Consider the following 17052-nt stretch of genomic DNA (forward strand, 5'->3'; position numbering starts at 1 on the left):
ACATCCATGAATGAGGAAGATATCGAGGTGTCACACCCGCGGATACCGAAACCACCACCAGAAGGCAAGGTCTTGAAAACAAACAAACATCACGCTGATGACGAAGGAGAATCTGAAACTGCAAGAAACACGAGGCTCAACGCTGCTCTCTATCACACCTCCGATGAGTCTGTCCTACTGTATCGACAACAAAATGATTCGTCGGATTTACTAGGCAGACTTTACTACGACGATTATGATTCCCATAGTAACTTGATATCACCCGAACTTTTATCACCAACAAACTCACTTCCGCATACGCCGTTGTTGTCACCAGCGCCTAACAATAGCAATGCTGCTGAAGACAATGAGTTCAATTTTGGCACTTCGCCAACCCCCAAAAGTGCAATCTTGAACTCCCAGTTGTCTTCGTCCTCAACCTCTCTTTCATCGTTGCCGAAATCGGCACAGACCAAACTGACTAAACCAAGCTTATCAAGAGGTGTGTCATTCGACACTGGTGACGAAGGTCCCAAAAAATCATACACATTGAAGAGAAAGTATCCGGACTACAAATTTCGACGCAACAACAAGACATGGCTTGTGGGATTCAATAATGATGTCGAGAGTACAAAAGCCATTGAGTGGTTATTTGACGAAATGGTAATTCATGGCGACACAATTGTCATTTTACAAGTTTTGGATGAAAAAAAGCACGTTTCCATTGATAAAATAAAAGCCAATGCCAATGTAGCCCATTTTGAAAAACTCAATGTCCATTACAAAAAAGTTGCGTTGTTGTTTGAAGTTGTTATTGGCAAGCCTCAGAAAGCATTGAAATTGGCCATTGCCGAGTATGCCCCTTCAATGATGGTTATTGGAACACACCATTACACTGAGCGCGAAAGCAAGCATAGTCATCGAGGGTTTTTGAGCAAGTCGTCATTGTCGAAACATTTTCTCGAATGTGCTTTGGTTCCAGTTATAATTGTGAAGCCAACTTACAATTACGTTGAAGTTTTGGCAAACCCAATCGACTCAGACCAGTATTTTGTCAATTGGATCAAGCGTGCAGCCGAAGGACAGACAGAAGGGGCAACGGCAACGGCAACGGCAGCAGGAGCAGCAGCAGCACTGGGCCATAATGATGATCAACAACATTCCTCATTGCATCGAAAAGTCAATTCATTCCTCAGTCCAACAAGCTCAAGAAACTCTTCATATACCAATTTGGTCAATGAAGAGCGAGGACGAAGCAACCATTCTCACTTGCTGAACCCGGTACAAAGATTGGCTAACGAGAGCAGATCTAGGTCTACTTCAAGAACGCGATCAGCTTTTTCCAAATTTTTCCGTAAAAGTGAAGATTAGAAAGCATTTTGAGAGATAATTAACTTAGAATAGAATAGTGTATGTAGATTGGGGGGGAGAGAGAGAGAGAAAGAGAGGAGAACAATTATTGCAGAGTTTTGTATTCGGGGTTGTGTCTGGTTAAAACTTGGTTTCTTGTATTTTGATCACAAGAGACAATCAGAGTAATCGTATTTTCTTATTGTAGATTTAGAATCTGGCACCATTTTCCTCTTATTCCCTTTGCATGCTGTCTCAGTTGGTGACGTCCTTTATGGTTTGCAGCCATCACAGTGTAACCAACGGATAAAACAAAGTCCAAGCGGAAGGTGGAACGCGGGAGACGAGACGTTGAAGAAAAAAAAATAAAAATAATTTTGTGTAAAACTCTCCGGCATTAAAGACAAACACCTCCACAACTAAAACCACAACTAAAACCACAACTAAAACCACATAGATACGTATACATAAATGAGCCACAATGTCCACTGAAGAAAGTGTGCAATGAGACTTTTTTTTTTTTATTTTTTTTTCCCCCTTTTCGAATTCAACCTTTTCTCCTCGAGTCGTCCACCTTTTTCGATTCACCTATTGATCTGATCCAAAATGGTTTCGGTAACCACTATTTTGAAGCTTCTCAGTCTTCCAGTTAAACTACTTTGGGTTGTTCTCAGTTACCCAATCTTTGGTGGAGCAAACTTGAAGTTCAAAAACAATTTGCGCAACTCGTTGAAATTGACAATTTTCCGCTTCGGGTTATCCTTACCTGTTAAAGATAGTGCTTATCTTGCCAAGAAATCAACTCAGCAAGTAATCAACAGTTTGAAACCAGTCTACCCAAGGTTGACCAGCTTGCCATCGTACGGTAAATCTTACGACAAGCTCAACACATGGGTTGTTGAAGCAGAAAACAGATCTAAATCAGACCCACTTGTGATCTACTTGCATGGTGGTGGATACAGACTCAACACCGCCCCAGCTCAAGTTGAGTCCCTTTTGAATGCATACTATTTGCTTGATGAAGAAAAAAGGAAAAAGACTTCCATCTTGGTGCTTGATTACAGTTTGACCTGTCATGGACACTATGTTGGAACCCAGGTTTACGAATTAGCTGCTACCTACAGAAAATTGGTTGCTGAAGGTAACGACAACTTTATCTTGATGGGTGATTCAGCTGGTGCAAACTTGGGAATTGCGTTTTTACAATACTTGAGACAAGAAAAGGATTCCAACCTTCCTTGGCCAAAATCTGCCGTGTTGATTAGTCCTTGGGTTAAAATTGTGCCAGATGCGTATCAGCTCACTCCAGGTCACTCGTACTATGATAACGAGAAATACGACATGTTGAGTGGAACTGTTGCCAGAAGTGCCGAGAGAAGACAGGCAATGTTTGGTGGTGAAAACTATGCCGACCTTTTGAAATCGCCAGGAAACTTGCCCTACAAGAAAAGCGACTGGAGTGACATTCCAACATTCAACAACAAGGGTTATTCCACTTTTGTCCTTTTTGGCGAGCACGAGCTTTTCAGAGATGATATCCGCGAGTGGACCCAATATGCACTTGACTCACCTTTGACCGTTCCAAAGCAAGATTCGAAAGGTGTTTTTGATCCAAGAATTCATGAGTATAAAACTACTGGACAAAATGGTGCTTTTATTGACGTTGTGCTTGAACCATGGGGAATTCATGTTGCTCCTTTGCTTTTTGAAAATGATGTTACTAAGGCATTGGAGAAACAACCAAACTTGAAATTGAAGGATATAGACGAGAGAAAGTTTTTGGGAACAGTAAAGATTGCTCTGTTCTTGAATCAAGTTTTGTGATTGGGTGCTCATTGAATGTTGCGTTGGTGTGAAGAGAGGCATTCACAAGTAAAACCACACTTTCTTCAATAGATCTATTTTTAGTAATTTTTACTGAAACTTTGTAGCCTTGTCATTGCGATTTAGTATGGATAGCACGTGCTTCTGTCGAGCCCCCCCTCCCCCCTGAAATTTGAAATTTAATTCTTCCGAGACGGTGCAAGATGATCTATAATTTACTAAAAGTACTCCGCACAGAAAGCCCCATTATTGTTCAAAGTCCTTATCTAAAATAGTCTAAACGCCTCAACTAGTGAGATTTGGATTAAATTTTATAAATAGAGCAAAAATGAGATAGGAAACGAGTGATTGATTCGTCTATCGATTGAACTACTGTCGCAATGGTCTCCGTCATTGGTATCTTTATCATCTTGGGTCTCCCAATTAGACTTCTTTGGACTGCCATTAAATACCCATTCGACGGCGGGGCAAAGGGTAAATACCACAACAGTCTCGCAAAGGCCTTGAAGTTGGCAATATGCAAATTTGCAATATCATTGTCGGTGGAGGATAGTTCAGTGTTGGCTTTAGTCAAAACAAACTTTGTCATCAACACAATCGTCAAGACACTTTACCCCAGTTTAACCAAATTGAACAACTATGGGAAAAGGTACGATGAGCAAAGTATTTGGCTTGTAGAAGCTGACAACCGAACCAAGTCAGACCCAATTATAATCTTTTGTCATGGGGGTGGGTTCTTTTTGGAGACGCAGCCTCAACATATTGAATCTTTATTGAGCATGTATTACTTACTTGAGGAAGTTAAGAGAGAAAGGACGTCAATTTTGGTGCTTGAATACGGCTTGGCTTGCCATGGACATCTTATTGGAACTCAAGTTCATGAACTAGCTGCAACATATTCAAAGTTGGCTTTGGAAGGTAATGACAACTTTGTTTTGATGGGGGATTCGTGTGGTGGTAACTTGGCCATTGTGTTTTTGCAGCTCTTGAAGCAAGAGCAAAAAATGCCACAGCTTCCTTGGCCCAAGTCGTTAGTGTTGATTTGTCCGTGGATAAAAATTGTTCCCGACAAAGACCAACTTACACCAGGTCATTCTTACCATGACAATCTCAAGTACGACATGGTTCTGGAAAACTTTATGCTTGATCCGAAACGTCAAGTTGCCTTGTTTGGAAACAAGGACTATGCCGATCTTTTCATTTCACCTGGAAATGTGCCATATAAAGCTAGTGATTGGAGTGACATTCCAACATTACACAACAAAGGGTACTCCACGTTTGTTATAACAGGTGAACACGAAGTGTTTCGTGATGATGCGTTAGAGTGGGCCAGGTATGCGCTAGGTTCACCATTGCAGCCCCCTTCTCAAGATTCAGGTGGTGGGTTCAAGCCTTTTGTACACGAGTTTGAGACTAGTGGTAGTGACGGTGCGTACATTGATGTTGTGGTTGAGCCGTGGGGTATACACGAATCAGCCATTTTTTTCGAACATAATGCTGCTGGTTTAGTAAAGAGTCATCCACAAGTACAATTGAAGGATTTAGACCCAGTAGAGTATTTCGGGATAGTGAGAATTACAGAGTTCTTGAACAGGACTCTAGTTGTCTCGCAAGAGGATGAAGATTAGGGGTAAGAGTTGAGCAAAGTGCTACTCTGTATAGTGTTTTTTTGTTATTGAGAAAAGAGTATCAAAGATGTACCGTAGTATTTATAAACAGCGTTACAATCGAGTGTGGCGCCATGAAAGGTTCACAGCAGTAGTAGGTCTATACGACAGATCAATGGCTGTGTTTGGAGGTGACTTTTAACACTCGTATTCTCAGGGTTAATCTCTTTGAAGTCGACGCGAACGATGGCTAAAGTATAGTTTCTGTAGCCAGGCAGCCGTGTTTTACTCAGGAGTATTTCATTGAGGGAAGGCTCGCTCTGTGGGGAACCCCCACTTCATGCCAACTTAGTAGCTGATATCTGACATTTTAAGATCCGTCGCGGAGATTACATTCTCTCCCTTAAAAAGAAATTGAAATGTGTGGGGTCCACTATGTACAAGCGAGGCCCAAAAATGTTCCACATAAATAGCATAGATTATGTCACATCCATCTAAGCAGTGTGAAAGTGGATCGAATCATCCCATAAGACTCAACCTACAGAGGATTTGCCAAGCAGAGACTTAATCACGCATTCTCAATCCTACTTTTGACAATGATTTCACTTCGAGGATTTTTGGTGATTCTCACTATACCAGCGAGGCTAATATGGGCTCTCATTTCGTATGCCATTTTCGGTGGCGTCAATGAGAAATTCCAAAACGATCTCTTCAACTCAGTGAAGATTCATGCTCTCCGAATCGGGTTAGACATCCCTGTTAGAGACTTTATTTATCTTGGAAAAGGTGCAGATCACATCATAAATAAAACAGTAAAGTCTCTGCTTCCAAGTTTGACCAAGTTAAACAACTATGGAATGAGATATGATCAACAAAGCATCTGGCTCGTTGAGGCCAAGAACCGGTCTACTTCGGACCCCATTATCATCTACTGTCACGGGGGTGGTTATATAGCAGGACCATTTCCACAACAATACGAAACAATCTTGGGCATGTACCATTTGTTGGATGAGAGGAAAAGGACAAAAACATCCGTATTGGCACTTCATTATCATTTGGTTGGAAGCGGAGGCGCTATTGGCTCTCACGTTGATGAATTGGCGGCAACGTATATTAAGTTGGCCGAAGCGGGCAATGACAATATTGTGTTGATGGGTGATTCAGCAGGTGGAAACTTGGCCATTGTCCTTTTACAGTATTTAAAACAACAGAAAAATCCAAAATTGGCGTGGCCCAGATCAACAGTCTTGATGAGTCCCTGGGTGAAGATGGTTCCCGAGAAGTACCAGTTGAGTCCAGGTCACTCGTACCATGATAATAAAAATCGAGACTATTTGGAGGCACGATTCGTTGGAACGCCAAAGCGACTTGAAGCATTATTCGGTGGAGTAAACTATGCTGATATTTTGATATCTCCGGGTAATTTGCCATACAAAGTTGAAGATTGGAAGGAAATTCCAACTCTAAACGACAGGGGCTACTCGACATTTGTCATTCTAGGTGAGCATGAGGTGTTTAGAGATGATATTTTGGAGTGGTCGCAATACGCAGTTGGGTCCAATTTGAAGCCCCAAAGTAAAGATTCGGGTGGGATTGTCAACTCCGCTGTACAAGAATACAAGACTGATGGTAAGAATGGTGCATATATTGATGTTGTCGTTGAGCCTTGGGCCCTCCATGCTCATGTTGTCACTTTTGAGAGCGATATCGGTAAGAAGTTGGAGAAGAATCCTCAATTAAAATTGGAAAATTTGGACAAACTGAAGTTTTTTGGTGTGGTTAGAATTGTGGAGTTTTTGAACAGGACGTTGGATGTGAGCACGGAGAAAGAGGAATTGCTGACAACTGTCAAAGTTAAACAAGGGAAGCTCGTGGAAACTTTATAGCGAGTCATGTACATTGACATTGCAAAGGAGGTGAGTCGTTGTATGTAGAGATGGGTGCACTTTGTAATCTAGAAGAGTTGCATCCCAAACTGAACTATGGGCTTCGAGTTCTTTATAAATGACAAATCTTTCTTCAAGAGAACCATTTGCTTAACTTTTCCATCCTAGAAATATAAAATTTAGCTGCAAAATTGGACAAACTTTTCTGATTACAAATTTGCGATGCACACAAATACACTCATGTTCACACGCACATCAAGAATACAAGTTGATTGACAGGCTCACTAGCTCTATTTCAGTTTTTTTTTCTGATTGGAATCGCAGTTGAGAGATAAATCATTGCATCCACATCCGACTTGATCCTTTCTGTCCCGCGATTTCCCCACTTTCGAAAATATGTCTGAGATCTCTGACGATTTAATTTCCGCTGCGGCGATAAATAATTTTTTTTTTTGACGTGGAATGCGAATGCTCGTACTAAACATAAGGGTCTCCCACAAACTACGGATATCCAGTCAAAAACTGGTGTAGTTGTAGTTCACCACGTGGACAGCTGAGAAATACTCAATTGCGGATGGAAGGGGGGGGGGGGTCAGAAAAACCTTGTAGGGAAAGTAAACTTTAAGCTTTTTTTCCATATCAAGTTGTTAACAAACTTGGTGAGTTTAAGTTTATGTTTTTTTGTTGAGTTGAGTTGAGTTTCGGCATGTGAATTGTTCCTTGACTGTGCCGAGAACCGCCCCAGCCCCACCCACAGTTATTCATTGTCAATGCATTCGTTTAAATATATATATATATATATATATATATAAATACTCTAGGAAGTCAATTTCCGTCATCATGGATTAACCCATACAGATAACTACAAGTCTCCTTTACAATCCAGGTACCCGCTAGACGTGATACTTCTTTCTCGATTCATCACCAAGCACTTTACAACTCCTTCGTCAACTACCCAACAAGAACACCTGAGACACCAACACCAACACCACCACCACCACCTAGAAGATGCTTTCACTTAGAGGTCTTTTAATCATACTCAGTATCCCAATAAGACTCCTTTGGGTCGTTTTGAAATACCCAATTTTCGGCGGTGTCAATGAGAAATTCAAAAATAGTTTAGTCAATTCGTTAAAGATGGAAGTCTTCCGTACCGGCTTGACTTTACCAGTGGGGGATGCTGCGTTCCTTGGAATAATGAACAACAACTTCATCATCAACACATTGTTGAAATTGGTGCACCCAGCATTGACCAAGTTGAACAAGTACGGAAAGAGATTCGACAAACAGAGTATTTGGCTTGTTGAAGCTCCAAATAGGTCCAAGTCTGACCCCATCATCATATATTCGCATGGAGGTGGATACTTTTTGGAAACCCAGCCATCACAGCTCGAATCAGTGTTGAGTTTCTATCATTTACTTGATGAGGAAAAGAAGCAAAAAACTTCGGTTTTGGTTCTTGATTACAAATTGGTTGGGGCTGGCGCTTTAGTCGGAGAACAATTGTACGAGTTGGTTGCCACTTATGAAAAATTGGCTGCCGAGGGTAATGACAACATTGTTCTTTTAGGAGATTCGGCCGGTGGTAATTTATCAGTGGCATTGCTTCAGTACTTGAAGCAAGCAAGGAATCCAAGCTTGCCATGGCCTAGATCAGCAGTGTTGATCAGTCCATGGATGAAAATTGTTCCCGACCAACACCAAATCACTCCTGGCCACTCATTCCATGATAACGAAAGTCGCGATATGATTCAAAGCCAGATATTTAAGGAAGAGAGACGCATTGAGTTGCTTGGCGATAAGAATCACGCTGATCTTTTAATTTCTCCGGGAAATCTTGAATACAAGCCTAGTGATTGGAATGATATTCCAACTTTTAACGCCAAGGGATACTCTACATTCATCCTTGCTGGTGAACATGAACTGCTTAGAGATGATATTTTGGAATTTGCTAAATATGCAGTTAAGTCGCCCTTGGTTCCACAAACGCAGGATTCTGGTGGAGCCATTGAGTCCAAGGTACATGAGTACAAGACTCAAGGTACGAATGATGCTTATGTTGATGTCGTTGTTGAGCCATGGGGTGTTCATGACTCTGTTTTGTTCTTTGAAAGTCACATCATCAAGAAAATAAAGCAGAATCCCCATTTGCAAGTGAAGTCGTTAGATGCAGTTGAGTTTTTTGGTGTAAGGAGAATTGTCGACTTTTTGAACAAGACTTTGGTTGTTGGTGAAGAGGCAAAGACGTTGAGTGCAGATGATACGACAAAGACAACCAATGGAAAGTTATAAGCGATGGAGAGAGTCCCCAACGCTCTGAAATTAGATTTAGATTGTTTTTCTAAGAATAGAAATACGTCACTACGTGTGACGCAAGATACAAATGATCTGAGTAGACTATTTGTAGAGATGTTCCTGCCCCCTGCCCGCAGATAGAAATACCCCTCTCTTTTGCTACATGTCAAAAGCAACGAGCTAAGATCCAAAAGTTTCGACTTCTGCGTCAACTGGTCTTTTAACTGCCAATGTTTACTTTGCTGCAACTGTGGTTACAGATTCTGGCTATTTTTTGCCCTTTGATTGCGCGATGGTCTAGATTGATTTTTTCGAACGCGCAAACTTTACAAATCAAAAAAAAAAACGAAGTTTGGGCGTTGAAGAAGACGCCCCATTGATTTGACAAGATACAAGCGTCTTCTGTAGTTCTGTAGTGGTATGTACTACTGCCGACAATGTCCTAAAAGTAGTGGCTGTGTGTTTGATACGTGACGTCAGTCAATGTGTGGCTTATTGGAACCGTCTTGCACCGAGTCAATCATTGTACGCAAATAATGTCACAGAAGGACCGGAATGCCAGCTTAAAATTTATGACAAATCAATGATATGCACCTAGACTCCTGGTCCCTATTGTTTATCTGTGAGCTTGTCCACCCTAATTTTAGAAAGAAGTTGTTGCTTCGTACTTTGGTGTCTCTTCCACGGCAAAGGAAATAACTTGTATGGTGTTTGTGTTTGTTGTAATTAGAGGTGAGAAGATGCAGGGCTGTGGATTTCCAAAGCACTACAACAATAACAACAACAGCAACACACACAAAGACAGATAAGCGCGGGTAGTAGATTCCACTTTTTCTTCACTTCCGAACAACTTTGAAACTCAATTGAGCTCGCAAAAACCTTCGAAGATACAAAACAGGGCACCGTCCAATCAATTGTCTCTTAAAAAGATGGAATAGCAATTCAAGTACTTTTGTGGTTTAGTATGTAGCCAGGATAGGATGGCTTTTTTTTTTTTCTTCTTTTTTTTTTTTTGGTCTTCACTTTGCACGACGGCTGTAACAATTACCAACGAGGAAATGAAGAATTGGGATGGGGTTGCTGTCTATCTTTAGATTTTCGTAGTGTGAATAGCGAGCACATTTGAAGTAGATCTTACAGATACGTTGCTCAATTGGTTATGGAGAGGGTGTTTATGCATACACAATGACGCAAATGTATTGAATTGCTTTCGAATTTTCAGGTTTTATCTTTCCACGGGGTTTAGTAAGTAGTAGTGGAAAAAGTAGTCGTCGAAGTAGACTTAGGGGATACATAAGTGGTTAAACGTAAATTCCGGAAGTGCATATGCATTATGACGCCATTACTTGCTCTTCAAAATCCCACACAAAAGAGATGCACAATTAACTAAAGCTGTGCTGTGGTTTGAACAACATTTGCTTCTCTCACATCATCATCTTCTTCTTGTTTTTTCTCTTCTTGTTTTTAATTTATTTTGTGATTTTAGAGAATAAGTAAGTGATTTTCATTTACATTTACTTTCACAAGAACGGCACAACTATAACACCACTAACTTAATGTACGAAGTGCTAAAAATATCATTTTAGCATTGCTTCCACTACCTTACCTCCTCCTCCTTCTTTTTGATTTTACTCCTCTCCACCCCACGCATGTTTTGCACTTCAATTTGCAATTGAGTTCTTTTGTTGTTTGACTTTGTAGAAAATAAGGTTTTCTCAACCCTGCAAGCGAGACCAACTATCTAGCAATCATGAGACATCAACCTCGTGAAATAGCATAACCGTGTCTTTTCACTTTCCAAGTGAAATCCGACGCAGCGAACGAATTCAACTACTTTACAATTTACGGGAAGGAGGGGAAGGGGGGTGTAATATTTGTAGCAGTACAAATAGCTGATCATCTATGAAAATTAAAGTATGCTTATTGTTTGTTGGCTATTTTGTGTAAGCGCGGAACGGGTGTTTCTTTTTCATTTTTTCTTTGGGGTGAGAGCAAAGATAACCGGCGCACAAGGTTAAGAGCTTTGTAGAGAGAACCACAGTTGTCCATTTCCGTCAATTGAGTTTTGTTACTACTTTTGGAAAAGTTACCTATAGGAGAATAGGGGGGGTATTAGAGTAACTGCAACCGAACTGTGTTTTACGAAAAGGTTGCTCTCTCTCTCTTATACAGTGAAACGGAGATGGTGCAGGAGGTGACAAGGACGAGGACGAGGCACTAGTGCCGGAATTGTGAAACCTGTCAAAGTGTGCCTTACGGTTTAGGTAAGTAAGGAGTCAGTGCAAGATAGCAATCGTTCGTTTCTGTCTAGAACAATAACCACTAGAACTACAAGCAATTGACTAATCAAAAAAAAAAAAAAAAAAAAGAATTGAAATCAGGCTCAATTGAGTCAATGCTTCCTGTAATATAGAATCCTATTATCAAAACGAAGATCCATGCATCTGCTCAATTATGGCTTAGGTTGCCATGTGCCAGAAACCCACCCAGTCCCTATTACTCCCGGAAGTCAATGTTGCAAAATAAAAATAAAAAAAAGGAGAAAGCAAACAAAGCACGAGAGACTCTATCCAGGGAGAGAGCAATTTTGGAAAATTAATGGAAAACCAAATTAATAAGCGTTCTATTTTTTAATTCAGTATGGGATATTCGTCTTTGTATCACCAACTTCTCTATATTATTGGAACTATTTACAAACTTAAGGTTTCGGGGTTTTCTTGCATATAACATTACCCTGCGCACAGCGGTTAAATATATCTCAATTCTGTATCACAAATTCAGCTCTATTTTTCTTCTCTTGCTTGTTGCAGTGTTCTATAGCATTACTTATCCGTGGATCCACAGTTTTCTTTGCTCTATAGACTCAAAAACTCCACAATCGTTTACGTTGTCCAAAAGAATATAAATATCCCATCAATTCCTCCTTCAATTGACTCAATTCCTTCATCTCTTTTTTTCTTTTTTTTCTTCTTCTTCATTAGGAATCAACTACAATTGTTACAAATTCAGGATGGTTTCAGTTCACGGTTTGCAAGTTTTAGCTAGTCTCATCTTCGAGTCTCTTTGGCTCATCATCACCTTCCCATACAAGGGTGGTATCAATGAAAGATACAGAAACAACTTGACCCAATCATTGAAGGTTTTGTTCTGCAGAAAGTCATTGGCTTTCCCAATTCTCGATGCTAAGATTGTTTCATTCTACTCCAACTCATTTTTGTTTTCATTGACTGCTTGGCAATTCCCAAGAGTCACCCAAGGTTTGAACAACTACAATGTTAGATACGACAAAAACTCCATCTGGTTGGTTGAAGCTAAGAACAGATCAAAGGATGACCCAATCATTATCTACTTGCACGGTGGTGGATACTACTGTCAAACTGCTCCAACCCAAGCTCAAAGTATCCTTGCCATCTACAGCTTGGTTGAACCATCAAAGAGAGAAAAATTGTCTGTCTTGTTCTTGGACTACTCATTGGCTTCCTACGGTAACGAATTGTTGACCCAATTGCACGAATTGACTGCTACTTACACTAGATTGGCCAAGGAAGGTAACACTGACTTTAGATTCATTGGTGATTCTGCTGGTGGTCACTTGTCTACTACTTTCACTCAATACTTGTACAAGGAACAAAACCCAGAATTGCCATACCCAAGATCATTGATTTTGGTTTCTCCATGGGTTAAATTGGGCGCTGACAAGATTCAACACACTGAAGGTCACTCATACTACGATAACGAAGCCAGAGATGTTGTTCAATACTCATTCTTCTCCGAACCAGACAGAGGTGCATTGTTGGTTAACGACAACAACGTTCAAACTTTGACTGTTTCTCCAGGTAACACTCCAGACAAGAAGAACTCCGACTGGGCCAGAATTCCAACTTACTCCAAGCCAGGTTACTCCGTCTTTGTCGTTTTGGGTGAACACGAATCTTTCTTGGATGATATCTTGGAATTCTCTGAATACGCTTTGAGATCCCCATTGAAGAGACCAGCTGAATCCGGTGGTGTTTACGACCCAAAGAAGCACTCATGGACCAACGGTGGTGGAAGCAACGAAGCTTACTTTGAAGTCTTTATCGAACCACAAGGTGTTCACGATGCCGGTCTTTTCTTGGAAAACGCTGTTCTTGGTGAAATTGAAGACAATCCAAACTTGAAGGTCACCCAAATCAACGACAAGGAATACTTTGGTATCAAGAGAATTGTCGAATTCTTGGACAAGACCTTGTAAGTTGATGAAGAGAGTAAGGCATTTTGTTGAGTTGAAATAAGGTTCACTGTTGGTGTTGTTTCTGGTGAATGGCACGCACAGAGAGACCTATTTTTTTTTCACTTTTGCCTTTGACTTGAACTTTTTGATTTGTTGCTTTGAGGCTATTCATTTGTTTTTGTATTCAGTAGCTGGTGTGTGTGTGTGTTCTATGAGTGGAAATACTAGAGTATAGTAGTATATACCCACATCGTGTGAGAATGAATAGAGATAAATATCAAAAGTTGTTGAAACTGTAGAGTATATAAGGAGGTTAGAAGCTACAGGGCTATGAATAGTTGCGGCTCGTTGCTAGTGGGTTTATCGCTGACAAGCTGAGCTCTGGTCGCAACTAGCATTGGCACTAGATTAAATGTAGCAGTTTTCACCCTCTGAGCATATTCTTTAGGGGGAGTGTGTATTGGTGAAGACGAAAAAAAAAAAAAAATAAAAAATAAAAAATGTTTTGATAGAAAAAAAAAAATTTCACCAACTTGACTAAGCAGTACCCCAAATGATCTACCTCAAGACACTCCTCAACGTAATAGACAACTCCGGTGCCCAAGTAGTCGAGTGCATCAAAGTGCTCCGCCACAACCCCAAATCGTGTGCCCAAATCGGCGACCAAATCACCTGTGTCGTCAAACAAGCAAGACCAACAAATGTTGATTCATCATCGTCTTCAGCATCATCAGCAGCTGCACAGGCATCGAATAGAGTCAAGAGAAGAGATATATGTCGTGCTGTTGTTGTTAGGCAGCGGGCTCCTTTTAGAAGACCGGATGGGTCGGTAGTTAGGTTTGACGATAATGCTTGTGTGTTGATTAATAAGAACGGTGAACCTTTGGGAACGAGGATTAGTTCGGTTGTTGCTAAGGAGTTGAGGGATTTGAATTATAACAAGATTGTATCGTTGGCTCCAAAGACTTTTTAAAGAGAAGACGAGGGTGAGGGTAAGGGTGAGGGTAAGGGTGAGGGTAAGGGTGAGGATGAAGGGAGCTAGGGATGGAATGGAGTGGGTGGATAAGCTTTGAAAGGCGCAGAGTTTTGTAAATAGGTATAACAGAGCGATGAACAAAGAATCGACTTGCTTGATATGAATTGTAAGAGTGTATTATGTGCCGATCCCAAGGATTGTGATATTCGTAAAGGAAAAGTGAGCATTGAATCGTTATATCTTCTCTAAGGCGAACATCTACAAGTATAAACCATGTCTAGGTATAACCCAAATTGTTATACCTGGTAAAGATATAAAAATTCTATCTACTAACCATGCTCTTTCCTCACAACTCTTTCTTATCTAGCTCCTCATCAATAAGCTCAGAAGCCTCCTCAGTTTTGCCCACAACCCAATCATAAACCCGTCTCATAACCAAAAACTGAGCAAATGCAACAACCGCAACCACAACAAACACACCAATACGTTGACTATCCTTTTCAACATTCATAAACTCATACGGATAACTACCGCCCTTTTCAACATCAATCAAGTTATCCAACAAGAACCAATAAAAAGTCGTCAACAACACCACGAATCCCAATGCGGTGTTATCACTGATTGTCCAACGCGGCATAAACACCAAATAATCAACAAGTAAACTTGTAACTGGCATCAAGTGGATGCACAAGTCAGTCACCAATGGCAAATTGAAATTGTCAGGGTCCTTAGTCAATAAATGAAGAAAGAATAAGCGTAATGGCCAGTACACTCCAGCAACGATTGTCTCTAAAGCCAAGCCAATGGGGTGCAAATTGTTCTTGAATAGGAATAATGTTTGCGACTTGGTTACATGAGCAACGAATCCAACAATGAATACGAAAAGGGAGTAGACTAGGGACAAGTTGGTTAGGAATTGCCAGTGGCCTGCGTCTTTCAAGTGTGGTGGTAATTGGAATGACGTGACTTCGTGGTATCCGTAGAGCCCAATGACAATAGAAATGAAATCAATGGTGGTGATGTAGGGGTTGCCCACTCTTCTTCTTGGGTTCAGCACAGTGTAGCTATTGTGAAGTGATGCAGATGTTTGAGTACCGCGTGCGACTGCCATATCTGAATAGAAAATGATGATATGTGGTTGTGACGTATTATCTAGAAAAAAGGCAAAGCTTGTGGTATTTCAACAGCAATCTCTTCCACAAGCCAATTCTATGAGTTTTGTGACTGCAACTTTGGCAAAGATAAAATGCACTTCAACAATAAAGTTTAATCAAAGATGCAAAGAAGAATTGAAGTAAAAGCTAACATGTAATTTGGTATATAAAACTAAATTGAAGTTATTAGAGCAACTAAAGGAAATTGAATGTAACGCTTGTAAAATAATATACATATAGAGTGAGTGAATGAGAAGAGATGTGAAAATAGGAGGTTTGTGTAATATTTACACCAATATGCTTATGTAAGAATTACATAAGCGTACTCACGTGTTGACTGGTGGATAAATTGTCAAATTCCAGCACATTGGAGCAGTATATTGGTCATAGTGTTTTAGTCAATTACACTTGAGAATTATAGACTAGTGCACTTGTGAGATTGAATTTAGCAATTTTAAGAAATGGTTTGTCTGCAATTTTCGGGGTTGGATTTTTTTTTTTTTTACCAACCAGGTGGGTTTTTACCAACTCACTACGGAAGAGTGACTTTTTTATATGTGCTACGTAATCATTATGTAATGTTGCATTCATACTGATTTTCTGTATCACATGGGGTATTGACTTGTACACCTAATCATTATGTTGAACATGTTTTCTGTCCAGATATCCAGATGCTGCATGTACCTACCCATGGGCATAGATATAGTCAGCTAGCATGAAATATTGTCTGTGGCGTATGAGTGTCTGTTTATATTTATACACAAATCTGTGTTGTGGAATTTGAATATAATTTCTTAGAGCTTATTTTTATTTTGTTTATGGGCATCTTTCAATATATTGAACTTTACGAGTAGCTCTCATTTTGGACCCATTGAGCTGTTTTGATCTTGCTTATACGCCCCCACTTTACAACTAACTCTTTAGTCTCTAAATATGAGAATCCAGATTCGATTTTGACATGTTGAGAGGTAACGAGTACAACCAACATTGCACTTTCATCACATGGTATTCTCTTGTCTACGTTTTTACCTCTTCTGCATTAGACAGAGCAATAATCACATCATCATCAACAACATTATTATGTCTCAAATGGATGGGGGGTCTTGTCAAAGAGACACAATGCATAAGGTGTTAAAAACAATTTTGCAAACATCAGAAACTATTGCCAAGGGTTTATTGCCGAGAGTGCAAAACCAGAGAGACAGAAACCAAAAGTGAGAAAGAGAATGCGTGTGTGCAAGCGTGTGTGTGTGTAGTAGTTTGCAAAGGAGGGGTAGTATAGGTATGATTTGATGAAAGTTTCAAGTCCAGTCTTGTAACAAAAGTATGCACTTCTTGAACAAAAGATTGAAGTTTCTATACAAAAATTTTGGGTTACTGCTCAGGGCCAATTTGAAACCGTGGCTGAGGAAGAAGGAGAAGTTCGGAAGAGAACTATCCTATAGCTACACAAGCAGTGAAGTTCTCTATATCTGTTATGTCATTGAAATGGACTTCGGACTTCAGCAAAAGACAAAACAATACAATACAATACAATACAATTGAAAAAAAATAAAATCAACTCTTTCTTCGCATTGGTAACACAAACAGTTCCCTCTTCCACTTCCATTTTTACAGTGCAAAGATAGAACGTGTTCTCTTACATACAGATACACAAGCCCATAGACATACACATCAGACTTACTGTTTGGTTTCAAACCACACAAAATACACAGAATAATACAAACTATGCAGCAGCTACAAATAAGCTATTGTTGATATTTTACGC

General features: G+C 40.2%; 8 protein-coding genes across 8 annotated transcripts; 7 read left to right on the forward strand and 1 right to left on the reverse strand. All coding sequences in view use genetic code 12, as the record gives it.

The window, feature by feature from the left end:
- Positions 1-6: 6 nt before the first annotated feature.
- KGF57_002982 (uncharacterized protein) lies at positions 7-1350 on the forward strand (the record flags this gene model as incomplete). Its single annotated transcript, XM_051752353.1, has 1 exon — positions 7-1350. The coding sequence occupies one exon, from the start codon at positions 7-9 to the stop codon at positions 1348-1350; it is 1344 nt and encodes a 447-aa protein (XP_051608419.1).
- Positions 1351-1935: 585 nt separating this feature from the next.
- Positions 1936-3153, forward strand: KGF57_002983 (uncharacterized protein; the record flags this gene model as incomplete). Its single annotated transcript, XM_051752354.1, has 1 exon — positions 1936-3153. The coding sequence occupies one exon, from the start codon at positions 1936-1938 to the stop codon at positions 3151-3153; it is 1218 nt and encodes a 405-aa protein (XP_051608420.1).
- Positions 3154-3533: 380 nt separating this feature from the next.
- Positions 3534-4781, forward strand: KGF57_002984 (uncharacterized protein; the record flags this gene model as incomplete). Its single annotated transcript, XM_051752355.1, has 1 exon — positions 3534-4781. The coding sequence occupies one exon, from the start codon at positions 3534-3536 to the stop codon at positions 4779-4781; it is 1248 nt and encodes a 415-aa protein (XP_051608421.1).
- A 575-nt stretch (positions 4782-5356) lies between these two features.
- Positions 5357-6646, forward strand: KGF57_002985 (uncharacterized protein; the record flags this gene model as incomplete). Its single annotated transcript, XM_051752356.1, has 1 exon — positions 5357-6646. The coding sequence occupies one exon, from the start codon at positions 5357-5359 to the stop codon at positions 6644-6646; it is 1290 nt and encodes a 429-aa protein (XP_051608422.1).
- Positions 6647-7654: 1008 nt separating this feature from the next.
- Positions 7655-8938, forward strand: KGF57_002986 (uncharacterized protein; the record flags this gene model as incomplete). The annotated part of the gene is made up of 1 exon (XM_051752357.1): positions 7655-8938. The coding sequence occupies one exon, from the start codon at positions 7655-7657 to the stop codon at positions 8936-8938; it is 1284 nt and encodes a 427-aa protein (XP_051608423.1).
- A 3013-nt stretch (positions 8939-11951) lies between these two features.
- KGF57_002987 (uncharacterized protein) lies at positions 11952-13175 on the forward strand (the record flags this gene model as incomplete). Its single annotated transcript, XM_051752358.1, has 1 exon — positions 11952-13175. One exon carries the CDS (start codon positions 11952-11954, stop codon positions 13173-13175), a length of 1224 nt encoding a protein of 407 aa, XP_051608424.1.
- Positions 13176-13707: 532 nt separating this feature from the next.
- Positions 13708-14127, forward strand: KGF57_002988 (mitochondrial 54S ribosomal protein uL14m; the record flags this gene model as incomplete). Its single annotated transcript, XM_051752360.1, has 1 exon — positions 13708-14127. The coding sequence occupies one exon, from the start codon at positions 13708-13710 to the stop codon at positions 14125-14127; it is 420 nt and encodes a 139-aa protein (XP_051608425.1).
- Positions 14128-14476: 349 nt separating this feature from the next.
- KGF57_002989 (uncharacterized protein) lies at positions 14477-15241 on the reverse strand (the record flags this gene model as incomplete). Its single annotated transcript, XM_051752361.1, has 1 exon — positions 14477-15241. The coding sequence occupies one exon, from the start codon at positions 15239-15241 to the stop codon at positions 14477-14479; it is 765 nt and encodes a 254-aa protein (XP_051608426.1).
- Positions 15242-17052: the final 1811 nt, after the last annotated feature.

This window comes from Candida theae (assembly GCF_024610275.1).
Source record: "Candida theae strain CBS 12239 chromosome Unknown scaffold2, whole genome shotgun sequence".
Classification (NCBI taxonomy): Eukaryota; Fungi; Ascomycota; class Pichiomycetes; order Serinales; family Debaryomycetaceae; genus Lodderomyces; species Lodderomyces theae.